Raw genomic sequence first — 13,723 nt, 5'->3', positions numbered from 1 at the left:
CTGTCAAACGTCTTTCTGACTGTAACGTACTATTTTAAATCATACCACTTGATGTCAATATATAAATATATTTGTAGGTGTTATCTAGACTCCTCTAAACATTTGAGGAGGCTTCCATCTACATCTTTATTAGATGGATCTGCTGTGCCGTCATAAAGCAGCCACTACAAATACCTAAAACGACCTCTATCTGGAAACAACTGCACTGCACACATATGCAATTAGGCTGTAGTACCGGTGGCTCTGGATTTTTGCTGCGAGAATTTATATCGCATGGTGTCAGTGTTACATCAAAAAGGTGCCTACGAGCTCTGAGCTCTTCATCGTGTCGCTCCGGTTCCACCTCTTTCGGGAGTCCTCCAGCCGATGCAGTCGTGTCTGAGCCTACCGCTGCCTTTTTCAAAACTGTTCCCCATCATGTCTGTCGTTGTTGGAAGAGGATGAACATTTTCACACGTCGAAGAGTTGGATGTTGCCAGTTTAAGGAAGTGATCGTTTGTTTGACGGATTGTTGACGGATTGTTGACGGATACGCGTGTAACGATGGAACAAAGAAGACGCGACGGGCGAACGGCGCATGGATGCCTGGTCAGCTGCTTGGTTGCGGTGCTTTTGTGGAGCGTGGCCGCGGCGCAAATACGATATTCTGTCCCCGAGGAGGTAAAAGAAGGAACTGTGGTTGGAAACGTCGCAAAAGATCTTGGATTAGATAAGAGCACGCTGAGAGAGAGGAAGTATCGCATTGTTTCCAGTAACGCGGATCCTCTTTTCCATGTAAATCAAAACGATGGCATCCTGTATGTGAGCCGGAAGATTGACAGAGAGGAGGTGTGTGCGCAGATCAGTATGTGTTTAATCAATCTAAAAACCGTGTTAGAAAACCCACTGGAGGTGCACTATGTGGGAGTGGAGGTGCTGGATATAAATGATCATTCTCCCAGTTTTCCAGAGACGGAGACAACGTTAGAGATTTCAGAGTCTGTGTTACCCGGAGTACGTATTCAGCTAAAAGCATCGCGTGATTCAGACAGTGGTCATTTTACCGTACAACAATATAAACTTACAGACAATGATAATTTCCGTTTGGAAGTTAAGGATAAAGGAGACGATGGTAAAATACCAATATTAGTAATTCAAAAATCTTTGGACAGGGAAACTGCAGGAAGCCATTCCTTATTACTGACTGCGCTGGACGGAGGTAAACCCCCGAAATCTGGTGAAATGAATATTCTAGTAAATGTTTTAGATATAAATGATAACGCTCCTGTTTTCACTAAAGATGTTTATTCTGTTATGCTCAATGAAAATGCGCCAGTAGGCACAACAGTCATTCAAGTAAATGCAACTGACAAAGATGAAGGACCAAACGGTGAAGTTGTTTACTCGTTTACCAACAGTATCAATCAGAAGTTATTGAAACTGTTTGATATAAATCCCTCAACAGGCGAAATTATTGTGAAAGGTTTAATTGATTATGAGGACAAAGACAAGTATGACATTGAAATTCAAGCATCAGATAAAGGTCTTGCTCCACTGGCTACAGAAAAAAGCGTCATTATCAAAATAGCTGATGTGAATGACAACACACCTGAGATTGAGGTCACCTCACTTTCAAGCTCCATCCCTGAAGACTCCAGACCTGGAACTACAGTTGCTCTTATCAGTGTAAATGACTTGGACTCTGGTCTTAATGGAAAAGTTATTTGCTCCATAGTTGAGAATGTTCCTTTTACTTTAACACCATCTTTACAAGATAAAATGTATTCATTAGTAACCAAATCCCCTCTGGACAGAGAGAAACTGTCACATTATGAGTTGACCATAACTGCAAAAGACGCTGGTCAACCTCCATTATCGTCTGAGAAGACAATAAGTGTTGTGGTGTCAGATGTGAATGACAACAGTCCACAGTTTTCACTGAGCCCCTATACTTTCTATGTGACAGAGAGTAACAATCCAGGCACCTCTGTGTTTTCTGTCAAAGCTTTTGATGCTGATGAGAATGAAAATGCACATATTTCTTATCACATTCTCAGAGATGGAAGCAAAGATAATAAACTGACTTCATTTCTAAACATTAACTCTGAGAACGGAGACATAATGGCTCTTAAAAGTTTTGACTTTGAAACGGTGAAAACTTTCCAGTTCCACGTTGTTGCGTCCGACTCTGGAACTCCCTCACTGAGTAGCAACGTCACAGTGAACGTGTTCATTCTGGATCAGAACGACAACGCTCCAGTCATCCTGTATCCAGTCAGCTCCAACGGTTCTGCTGAAGGTGTGGAGGAGATTCCCCGCAATGTGAACGCAGGACACTTGGTGACTAAAGTCAGAGCCTATGACGCTGATATAGGATATAACGGCTGGTTACTGTTTTCACTGCAAGAAGTTACTGACCACAGTCTCTTTGGTTTGGACCGCTATACAGGACAGATCAGAACACTTCGCTCATTCACAGAGACAGACGAGGCTGAGCACAAGCTGCTCATACTGGTCAAAGACAATGGGAACGTGTCACTCTCAGCAACAGCTACTGTCATCGTCAAAGTCGTGGAGCCCAAAGAAGCTTTTGCAGCTTCTGATGTGAAAAGTTCAACAAAAGCAGAGGAGGACAATAATGTGACTTTTTACCTGATGATAACTGTGGGCTCAGTTTCAGCTCTTTTTCTCGTTAGTATCATCGTGCTGATTTCAATGCAGTGCTCAAAGTCCACAGACTACACTTCTAAATATCTGCCAGAGCCTAATTATGATGGGACACTGTGTCACAGCATCCAGTACAGATCTGGAGACAAACGCTACATGTTAGTTGGACCCAGGATGAGTATAGGATCTACTATAGCCCCAGGAAGCCATGCCAATACACTTATGCTGCCTGACAGGAGAGGGACATCTGGAGAGGTAAGATTACGTATCTTGAAACTGTGAGGTGACTGTGCTGTTTGTCTGCAGAACGTCAAAAATGTCTCATTGAGTGAGATTTTGCTTCATTCGCTTGCTTGGTCTTTCTATGCAATGATGACTTCACACCCTTTTGGATTACGTTTTGGCAATAATATAGTTTTTTAAGGTCTCTGGCTTTGAGAATATTTTCATTCACTCTTTCAAAAAAATTCTGACCTCATGCAGAGGTTTAACATTCTGCTATTTTTCTGAGGCCATCCTTGTAGCTCTTTTGCTCTGTTGTTGTATTTTTTTTCTCTTTAATGCTGATTTCAGTCTTTAAAGTATTACAATTTTACACAAGGTCAGCCATTTACATCTCAGGGGAGGGAATGAAAGCTAATTTGTTTCTGAATGATTTGTGTGCCTCCTCAGAACCTCAACATGAGCATCATGTGATTACAAAGTAAGCTTTACTATTCTGCAAAATAATAAGTGCAGTGTGTGAGTGTGAACGGCTTGATAAAGTCGACCCAGCACCTCTCAACTTTGAAATAAGTGAAGATTACTCCATTAAAATTATAAAGGCCTACTTAACAGCAACATGTCACATCTGAATGGTGTTGAAAGTGTTCGGCTTAATTCTCTGATACTAACTTCATATATTGTCTTAATTCACACGAAAGTAAACACATGCTCACCGTAGATATGTGCCATTTTTGGAAATATGGTTTCTTTGCTGTAACACTTTAAAAAAGGTTTTGTGTTCCAGTGTTTGAGTATTGTTTTCAAAGGTTTGGCGGTGCTTACAATGAATCCACGATTGACTCACTGTACAACCTGCATGCCTCAGTTTTCCACAGTGAGAAATACGGACGCATGGTGTCAGTGTAATGTAAAAAGTCCGCGTTGAACGTGCTCGTCATCATCGCTGTTTCGAGTCCGCCTCTTGATAACGTTCTCGCTTGGATGCTGAAAGGATCGTTTCTGTGCTTGTGCACCTTCCCGGATTTCTACACGTATATGAAGATAATGCATATTTACATATCGGGACGTGTTGGATACTGTTTTTAAAGGGACGTAGCTGTTGTTTTGAAGGAACACGCAGGATTTCGCGTTTGATCATGGAACAAAGAAGACGCGAACAAGGAAGGGCGCATGGATGCCTGGTCAGCTGCTTGGTTGCGGTGCTTTTGTGGAGCGTGGCGTCGGCGCAATTACGGTATTCAATCTCTGAGGAGGTAAACGAAGGGACTGTGGTTGGAAATGTTGCAAAAGATCTTGGATTAGATAAGAACACGCTGAGAGAGAGGAAGTATCGCATTGTTTCCAGTAACGCAGATCCTCTTTTCCACGTAAATCAGAACGATGGCATCCTGTATGTGAGCCGGAAGATTGACAGAGAGGAGGTGTGTGCGCAGATCAGTACGTGTTTAATCAATCTAAAAACCGTGTTAGAAAACCCACTGGAGGTGCACTATGTGGGAGTGGAGGTGCTGGATATAAATGATCATTCTCCCAGTTTCCCAGAGAAGGAGACGACCCTAGATATTTCAGAGTCCGTGTTACCCGGAGTACGTATTCCTTTGACAGCATCACGGGATCCAGACGGCGGTCATTTTTCTGTTCAGCAATATAGACTCAGCCCAAACGATCACTTCCGCCTGGAAGTTAAGGATAAGGGAGAAGATGGTAAAATACCAATTTTAATTGTGCAAAAATCTTTGGATAGGGAGGCAGCAGAAAGTCACTCATTAGTGCTGACTGCCCTGGATGGAGGAAAACCTCCAAAAACTGGTGAAATGAATATACTGGTAAAGGTTTTAGATGTGAATGATAACACTCCTGTTTTCTCCCAGGACGTTTATTCTGTGATACTACATGAAAACGTTCCAGTAGACACAATTGTCATACAAGTTAATGCAACTGATGTAGACGAGGGACCAAATGGAGATGTAGTTTATTCATTTAGCAAAAGTGTGAGCCATAGATTGTTAAAGCTTTTTGATATTAATCCATCGACAGGTGAAATAACTGTTAAAGGATTAATCAACTTTGAGGAAAAGGATAAATACGAAATTGAAATCCAAGCATCAGATAAAGGTCTTGCTCCTCTATCGACTCAAAAAAGTGTAATTATCAAGATAGTTGATGTGAATGACAACGCACCTGAGATTGAGGTCACCTCTTTTTCAAGCTCTATCCCTGAAGACTCCAGACCTGGAACTACAGTCGCTCTTATCAGTGTAAATGACTTGGACTCTGGTCTTAATGGAAAAGTTATTTGCTCCATAGTTGAGAATGTTCCTTTTACTATATCACCATCTTTACAAGATAAGATGTATTCATTAGTAACCAAATCCCCTCTGGACAGAGAGAAACAGTCACATTATGAGTTGACCATAACTGCAAAAGACGCTGGTCAACCTCCATTATCGTCTGAGAAGACAATAAGTGTTGTGGTGTCAGATGTGAATGACAACAGTCCCCAGTTTTCACTGAGCCCCTATACTTTCTATGTGACAGAGAGTAACAATCCAGGCACCTCTGTGTTTTCTGTCAAAGCTTTTGATGCTGATGAGAATGAGAATGCACATATTTCTTATCATATTCTCAGAGATAGAAGTGAAGATAATAAACTGACTTCATTTCTAAATATTAACTCTGAGAATGGAGACATCACAGCTCTAAAAAGATTTGACTTTGAAACGGTGAAAACTTTCCAGTTCCACGTTGTTGCGTCAGATTCAGGAACTCCGTCACTGAGCAGCAACGTCACAGTGCACGTGTTCATTCTGGATCAGAACGACAACGCTCCAGTCATCCTGTATCCAGTCAGCTCCAACGGTTCTGCTGAAGGTGTGGAGGAGATTCCCCGCAATGTGAACGCAGGACACTTGGTGACTAAAGTCAGAGCCTATGACGCTGATATAGGATATAACGGCTGGTTACTGTTTTCACTGCAGGAAGTTACTGACCACAGTCTCTTTGGTTTGGACCGCTATACAGGACAGATCAGAACACTTCGCTCATTCACAGAGACAGACGAGGCTGAGCACAAGCTGCTCATACTGGTCAAAGACAATGGGAACGTGTCACTCTCAGCAACAGCTACTGTCATCGTCAAAGTCGTGGAGCCCAAAGAAGCTTTTGCAGCTTCTGATGTTAAAAGTTCAACAAAAGCAGATGAGGACAGTAACGTGACTTTTTACCTGATGATAACTGTGGGCTCAGTTTCAGCTCTTTTTCTCGTCAGTATCATCGTGCTGATTTCAATGCAGTGCTCAAAGTCCACAGACTACACTTCTAAATATCTGCCAGAGCCTAATTATGATGGGACACTGTGTCACAGCATCCAGTACAGATCTGGAGACAAACGCTACATGTTAGTTGGACCCAGGATGAGTATAGGATCTACTATAGCCCCAGGAAGCCATGCCAATACACTTATGCTGCCTGACAGGAGAGGGACATCTGGAGAGGTAAGATTACGTATCTTGAAACTGTGAGGTGACTGTGCTGTTTGTCTGCAGAACGTCAAAAATGTCTCATTGAGTGAGATTTTGCTTCATTCGCTTGCTTGGTCTTTCTATGCAATGATGACTTTACACCCTTTTGGATTACGTTTTGGCAATAATATAGTTTTTTAAGGTCTCTGGCTTTGAGAATATTTTCATTCACTCTTTCAGAAAAATTGTGACCTCATGCCGGGGTTTAACATTCTGCGCTTTGTCTGAGGCCATCCTTGTTGCTCTTTTTCTCTGTGGTGTCGTTTCTTTTTACTGTATAATGCTGATTTCAGTCTCTAAAATATTACAATTTTATACGCGGTAAGCCATTTGCATTTCAGGGGAAGGAATGAAAGCTAATTTATTTCTGATTGATTTGTGTGCCTCCTCAGAACCTCAACATGAGCATCATGTGATTACAAAGTAAGCTTTACTATTCTGCAAAATGACAAGTGCAGTGTGTGAGTGCAAATGCTCAAAGGCTTGATAAAGTTGACCCAGCACCACTCAACTTTGAAATAACTGAAGATTACGCCATTAAAATTATACAGGCCTACTGAACAGCAGCATATCACATCTGAATGGTGTTGAAAGTGTTCGGCTTTATTATCTGATACGTATATCATATATTGTCTTAATTCACAGGAAAGTCAACAAATGCTCACCGTAGATATGTGCCATTTTTGGAAATATGGTTTCTTTGCTGTAACACTTTAAAAAGGTTTTGTGTTCCAGTGTTTGAGTATTGTTTTCAAAGGTTTGGCGGTGCTAAAAATGAATCCACGATTGACTCACTGTACAACCTGCATCCCTCAGTTTTCCACAGTGAGAAATACGGACGCATGGTGTCAGTGTAATGTAAAAAGTCCGCGTTGAACGTGCTCGTCATCATCGCTGTTTCGAGTCCGCCTCTTGATAACGTTCTCGCTTGGATGCTGAAAGGATCGTTTCTGTGCTTGTGCACCTTCCCTGATTTCTACACGTATATGAAGATAATGCATATTTACATATCGGGACGTGTTGGATACTGTTTTTAAAGGGACGTAGCGGTTGTTTTGAAGGAACACGCAGGATTTCGCGTTTGATCATGGAACAAAGAAGACGCGAGCCAGGAAGGGCGCATGGATGCTTGGTCAGCTGCTTGGTTGCGGTGCTTTTGTGGAGCGTGGCCACGGCGCAGTTGCGGTATTCAATCTCTGAGGAGGTTAACGAAGGGACTGTGGTTGGAAACGTCGCAAAAGATCTTGGATTAGATAAGAATACGCTGAGAGAGAGGAAGTATCGCATTGTTTCCAGTAACGCGGATCCTCTTTTCCATGTAAATCAGAACGATGGCATCCTGTATGTGAGCCGGAAGATTGACAGAGAGGAGGTGTGCGAGCGGACCAGCACATGTATAATGAATTTAAAAACCGTGTTAGAAAACCCACTGGAGGTGCACTATGTGGGAGTGGAGGTGCTGGATATAAATGATCATTCTCCCAGTTTTCCAGATGAGGATAAAACGTTGGAGATGTTCGAGTCCGTGTTACCCGGAGTACGTATTCCGCTGCAACCCGCGCGAGATCCAGACGGTGGACCCTTTTCTGTTCAACAATATAAACTCAGCTCCAATGACCACTTTCGTTTAGAAGTTAAAGACAAAGGAGAAGATGGTAAAATACCTGTTTTAATTGTGCAAAAGTCGTTGGATAGGGAATTTGCGGAAAGGCACTCATTAGTGCTGACTGCCCTGGATGGAGGAAAACCTCCGAAATCCGGTGAAATGAATATTCTAGTAAAAGTTTTAGATGTAAATGATAACGGTCCTGTCTTCTCTCAGGACGTTTATTCTGTGATGCTCAATGAAAATGCTGCAGTAGGCACAACGGTCCTCCAAGTGAATGCAAGTGATTTAGATGAAGGACCAAACGGAGATGTAGCTTACTCATTTAGCAATAGTGTAAATCGTAAGTTCTTTAAGCTTTTCGAAATAAATCCATCAACAGGTGAAATAACAGTAAAAGGTCTAATAGACTATGAAGATAAGGAAAAATATGAAATTGAAATCCAAGCATCAGATAAAGGCCTTGCTCCTCTGGCCACACAAAAAAGTGTCATTATTAAGATAATTGATGTGAATGACAACACACCTGAGATTGAGGTCACCTCTTTTTCGAGCTCCATTCCTGAAGACTCCAGACCTGGAACTACAGTCGCTCTTATCAGTGTAAATGACTTGGACTCTGGTCTTAATGGAAAAGTTATTTGCTCCATCGGGGAGAATGTTCCTTTTACTTTAACACCATCTTTACAAGATAAGATGTATTCATTAGTAACCAAATCCCCTCTGGACAGAGAGAAACTATCACATTATGAGTTGACCATAACTGCAAAAGACGCTGGTCAACCTCCATTATCGTCTGAGAAGACAATAAGTGTTGTGGTGTCAGATGTGAATGACAACAGTCCACAGTTTTCACTGAGCCCCTATACTTTCTATGTGACGGAGAGTAACAATCCAGGCACCTCTGTGTTTTCTGTCAAAGCTTTTGATGCGGATGAGAATGAGAATGCACATATTTCTTATCAGATTCTCAGAGATGGAAGCAAAGATAATAAACTGACTTCATTTCTAAATATTAACTCTGAGAGCGGAGACATCATGGCTCTTAAAAGTTTTGATTTTGAAACGGTGAAAACTTTCCAGTTCCACGTTGTTGCGTCAGATTCTGGAACTCCGTCACTGAGCAGCAACGTCACAGTGAACGTGTTCATTCTGGATCAGAACGACAACGCTCCAGTCATCCTGTATCCAGTCAGCTCCAACGGTTCTGCTGAAGGTGTGGAGGAGATTCCCCGCAATGTGAACGCAGGACACTTGGTGACTAAAGTCAGAGCCTATGACGCTGATATAGGATATAACGGCTGGTTACTGTTTTCACTGCAGGAAGTTACTGACCACAGTCTCTTTGGTTTGGACCGCTATACAGGACAGATCAGAACACTTCGCTCATTCACAGAGACAGACGAGGCTGAGCACAAGCTGCTCATACTGGTCAAAGACAATGGGAACGTGTCACTCTCAGCAACAGCTACTGTCATCGTCAAAGTCGTGGAGCCCAAAGAAGCTTTTGCAGCTTCTGATGTGAAAAGCTCAACAAAAGCAGAGGAGGACAGTTATGTGACTTTTTACCTGATGATAACTGTGGGCTCAGTTTCAGCTCTTTTTCTCGTCAGTATCATTGTGCTGATTTCAATGCAGTGCTCAAAGTCCACAGACTACACTTCTAAATATCTACCAGAGCCTAATTATGATGGGACACTGTGTCACAGCATCCAGTACAGATCTGGAGACAAACGCTACATGTTAGTTGGACCCAGGATGAGTATAGGATCTACTATAGCCCCAGGAAGCCATGCCAACACACTAATGCTGCCTGACAGGAGAGGGATATCTGGAGAGGTAAGACTTTTTTTGTGAGAAAACCAAGCTTGTTCCCGATGGGAATTTTATTAATTTGTTCGTTCATTTTTTCCTTTCACGTGTCATTTGCTTGGCATCAAAATATAATTGGTTTAAGTAGGGTGTTTGAGTGGAACCCTACTGCTTCCAGTGGCACGTTTAATAATGTTGTTCTTGCTCTTTGTCATAGAGGGAAATATAGCTAAGTTGATACTGACGTGAATGCTGTCTTATTATCCATTCGATATTTTGTTATCTCTGCCTTTTCCCTCCATTGTGTGAAAACATATTGGTGTGAGTTGCACGGTTCGCAAATTGTCAAACATGTTGCACTTTCTTTCAGACCACACTGGGATTTGAGCTTTCTAAAGTCATACATGTGGCTTTGCTGAAGTTAACTTCCTGGTGTTGACAGGCTTTACCCTAATGCACCTATACAAGAGATGTTCAGGGTCACATTTATTATTAATCAATGTTTTTACAAATAAATCAAATTAAAATGTATGCTCACAGATAAATAATTTCTGGAGGATTTAATGCCTCCACGTTTATTTAGAGGAGAAAAAACGTTTCTTGGTATTTTAGCCTGATGTAGTATTTGTCCAGAACCTCAGAGTCAAGCTTAAGGGAAATAACACGTTCGTTAAAAAAAACTGAAATGTATTTGTCGTGAACAGTTTGATCGCATGGTGTCAGTGTTTTAAGACAATAACGACCCTAGCTCGTCGTCACTGTTATTTGGTCCCACCTCTTTGTAGCGTACTGAATCCGACGCTGACGGGAGTCGGTGTTCTGCGATAGCCTTATAAATATTGTCCAGTTTTTTCCCCCATTTTTTAAACAGAGTGACCATTGGCTAAATCGGATGTCTTGATTGCATTAATTTCAATGCAATTACTGATCCCGCGAGGAATCGTGAACAGTTTTGTTTGGGATCATGAAACAAAGAGGACGGGAGACGAGAAGGGCGAGAGGACGGTGGATGTGCTCCGTGGTTGCGGTGCTTTTGTGGAGCGTGGCCACGGCGCAGTTGCGGTATTCAATCTCTGAGGAGGTTAACGAAGGGACTGTGGTTGGAAACGTCGCAAAAGATCTTGGATTAGATAAGAACACGCTGAGAGAGAGGAAGTATCGCATTGTTTCCAGTAACGCGGATCCTCTTTTCCATGTAAATCAGAACGATGGCATCCTGTATGTGAGCCGGAAGATCGACAGAGAGGAGGTGTGCGCGCAGAGCAGTACGTGTTTAATCAATCTAAAAACCGTTTTAGAAAACCCACTGGAGGTGCACTATGTGGGAGTGGAGGTGCTGGATATAAATGATCATTCTCCAAGTTTTCTGGAGAAGGAAAAAACGTTGGAGATTTCAGAGTCCGTGTTACCCGGCGTACGTATTCCCCTGAAAGCATCACGAGATCCAGACGGTGGTCATTTTTCTGTTCAGCAGTATAAACTCAGCCCAAACGACCACTTCCGTCTGGAGGTTAAAGATAAAGGAGAAGATGGTAAAATACCCATTTTAATTGTGCAAAAATCTTTGGATAGGGAGGCAGCAGAAAGTCATTCATTAGTGCTGACTGCCATGGATGGAGGAAAACCTCCGAAATCCGGTGAAATGAATATACTGGTAAAGGTTTTAGATGTGAATGATAACGCTCCTGTTTTCTCCCAGGACGTTTATTCTGTGATGCTGAATGAAAATGTTCCAGTAGAAACAATTGTCATACAAGTTAATGCAACTGATGTAGACGAAGGACAAAATGGAGATGTTGTTTATTCGTTCAGCAACAGTGTGAGCCATAGATTGTTAAAGCTTTTTGATATTAATCCATCGACAGGTGAAATAACTGTTAAAGGATTAATCAACTTTGAGGAAAAGGATAAATACGAAATTGAAATCCAAGCATCAGATAAAGGTCTTGCTCCTCTTTCGACTCAAAAAAGTGTCATTATCAAGATAGTTGATGTGAATGACAATGCACCTGAGATTGAGGTCACCTCTTTTTCGAGCTCCATCCCTGAAGACTCCAGACCTGGAACTACAGTCGCTCTAATCAGTGTAAATGACTTGGACTCTGGTCTTAATGGAAAAGTTATTTGCTCGATCGGTGAGAATGTTCCTTTTACTTTATCACCATCTTTACAAGATAAGATGTATTCATTAGTAACCAAATCCCCTCTGGACAGAGAGAAACTGTCACATTATGAGTTGACCATAACTGCAAAAGACGCTGGTCAACCTCCATTATCGTCTGAGAAGACAATAAGTGTTGTGGTGTCAGATGTGAATGACAACAGTCCACAGTTTTCACTGAGCCCCTATACTTTCTATGTGACAGAGAGTAACAATCCAGGCACCTCTGTGTTTTCTGTCAAAGCTTTTGATGCGGATGAGAATGAGAATGCACATATTTCTTATCATATTCTCAGAGATGGAAGCAAAGATAATAAACTGACTTCATTTCTAAATATTAACTCTGAGAGCGGAGACATCATGGCTCTTAAAAGTTTTGATTTTGAAACGGTGAAAACTTTCCAGTTCCACGTTGTAGCGTCAGATTCTGGAACTCCGTCACTGAGCAGCAACGTCACAGTGAACGTGTTCATTCTGGATCAGAACGACAACGCTCCAGTCATCCTGTATCCAGTCAGCTCCAACGGTTCTGCTGAAGGTGTGGAGGAGATTCCCCGCAATGTGAACGCAGGACACTTGGTGACTAAAGTCAGAGCCTATGACGCTGATATAGGATATAACGGCTGGTTACTGTTTTCACTGCAGGAAGTTACTGACCACAGTCTCTTTGGCTTGGACCGCTATACAGGACAGATCAGAACACTTCGCTCATTCACAGAGACAGACGAGGCTGAGCACAAGCTGCTCATACTGGTCAAAGACAATGGGAACGTGTCACTCTCAGCAACAGCTACTGTCATCGTCAAAGTCGTGGAGCCCAAAGAAGCTTTTGCAGCTTCTGATGTTAAAAGCTCAACAAAAGCAGAGGAGGACAATAATGTGACTTTTTACCTGATGATAACTGTGGGCTCAGTTTCAGCTCTTTTTCTCGTCAGTATCATCGTGCTGATTTCAATGCAGTGCTCAAAGTCCACAGACTACACTTCTAAATATCTGCCAGAGCCTAATTATGATGGGACACTGTGTCACAGCATCCAGTACAGATCTGGAGACAAACGCTACATGTTAGTTGGACCCAGGATGAGTATAGGATCTACTATAGCCCCAGGAAGCCATGCCAACACACTAATGCTGCCTGACAGGAGAGGGATATCTGGAGAGGTAAGAAATGGTTATTTTTATCAGAGCAGAAATGCACTTCCTAAATATACAATTACCAAAAATACTAAATCACGCACCTTTTCCAAACAGCTGGACATAAAATGATTTCGGAAACAGGAGGGGAATGGGGAGGCTTTTTGTGTTTTTGATCTCCTGCTGAGTTTACTTGATTGTTCACAGGTGGTTGTGCATTTGGTTTCAAAATGGTCATTGATTAAGGGAAACACAGACCTTAATGCTGTTATATCCTTGAAGAGATCCAGGAGAAGTAACAACAATTTATGGACATTTGCCACAATTTTCTTCTTATTTTTCAAAATGATATAAACGTGGGCACAGACCATGATACAAGCTGACACGAAATGACACATATATTTTGGAGGAATTGTCTATTTTTTAATATGCTGCTTGAATAATTGATGTATTTTACCCCAATGACGAATAATTCAAATGGCAAATTGTCACGCCAATGTTTGAATATGCTGAAAGCAGTTGTTGAACATTTAAAACACTAACATGCTCCGGACAGATTTATTTTGGAACTAGTATATCATTCCTAATGCATCCGTGTCTTGTCTATTGCTGACATGT

General features: G+C 41.9%; 3 protein-coding genes across 7 annotated transcripts in view; all 3 read left to right on the top strand.

The window, feature by feature from the left end:
- LOC128446183 (protocadherin alpha-C2) overlaps positions 1-13,723 on the top strand; it is a 150,794-nt gene that overhangs the window by 21,152 nt on the left and 115,919 nt on the right. For 2 of the 5 annotated variants that reach the window (XM_053429164.1, XM_053429155.1), the window contains exon 1: positions 3,855-6,365. The exons of 1 other annotated variant lie outside the window; for it this stretch is intronic. In XM_053429164.1, coding sequence (XP_053285139.1) covers positions 4,008-6,365 — 2,358 coding nt within the window. In that variant the 5' untranslated portion in view covers positions 3,855-4,007. Of the gene's footprint in view, positions 1-3,854; positions 6,366-10,419; positions 13,133-13,723 lie in introns of those variants that run through there. 2 more of the 5 variants (XM_053429163.1, XM_053429156.1) reach the window with 1 other exon arrangement.
- On the top strand, positions 364-3,124 carry LOC128446188 (protocadherin alpha-8-like). The gene has a single exon (XM_053429171.1). It carries the CDS (start codon positions 544-546, stop codon positions 2,926-2,928), a length of 2,385 nt encoding a protein of 794 aa, XP_053285146.1. The 5' UTR covers positions 364-543; the 3' UTR covers positions 2,929-3,124.
- Positions 7,331-9,855, top strand: LOC128446189 (protocadherin alpha-6-like). Its single transcript, XM_053429172.1, has one exon. The coding sequence runs from the start codon at positions 7,480-7,482 to the stop codon at positions 9,853-9,855; it is 2,376 nt and encodes a 791-aa protein (XP_053285147.1). The 5' UTR covers positions 7,331-7,479.

Source organism: Pleuronectes platessa, chromosome 8, assembly GCF_947347685.1.
Source record: "Pleuronectes platessa chromosome 8, fPlePla1.1, whole genome shotgun sequence".
In the NCBI taxonomy this organism is placed as follows: domain Eukaryota; kingdom Metazoa; phylum Chordata; class Actinopteri; order Pleuronectiformes; family Pleuronectidae; genus Pleuronectes; species Pleuronectes platessa.
The sequence above is the reverse complement of the archived record's forward strand: the minus strand, read 5'-3'. Positions and strand labels throughout refer to the sequence as shown.

Excerpts from the sequence above, each read along its gene's own strand:
- LOC128446188 (XM_053429171.1), top strand. The coding sequence starts at position 544 with ATGGAACAAAGAAGACGCGACGGGCGAACGGCGCATGGATGCCTGGTC.
- LOC128446189 (XM_053429172.1), top strand. The coding sequence starts at position 7,480 with ATGGAACAAAGAAGACGCGAGCCAGGAAGGGCGCATGGATGCTTGGTC.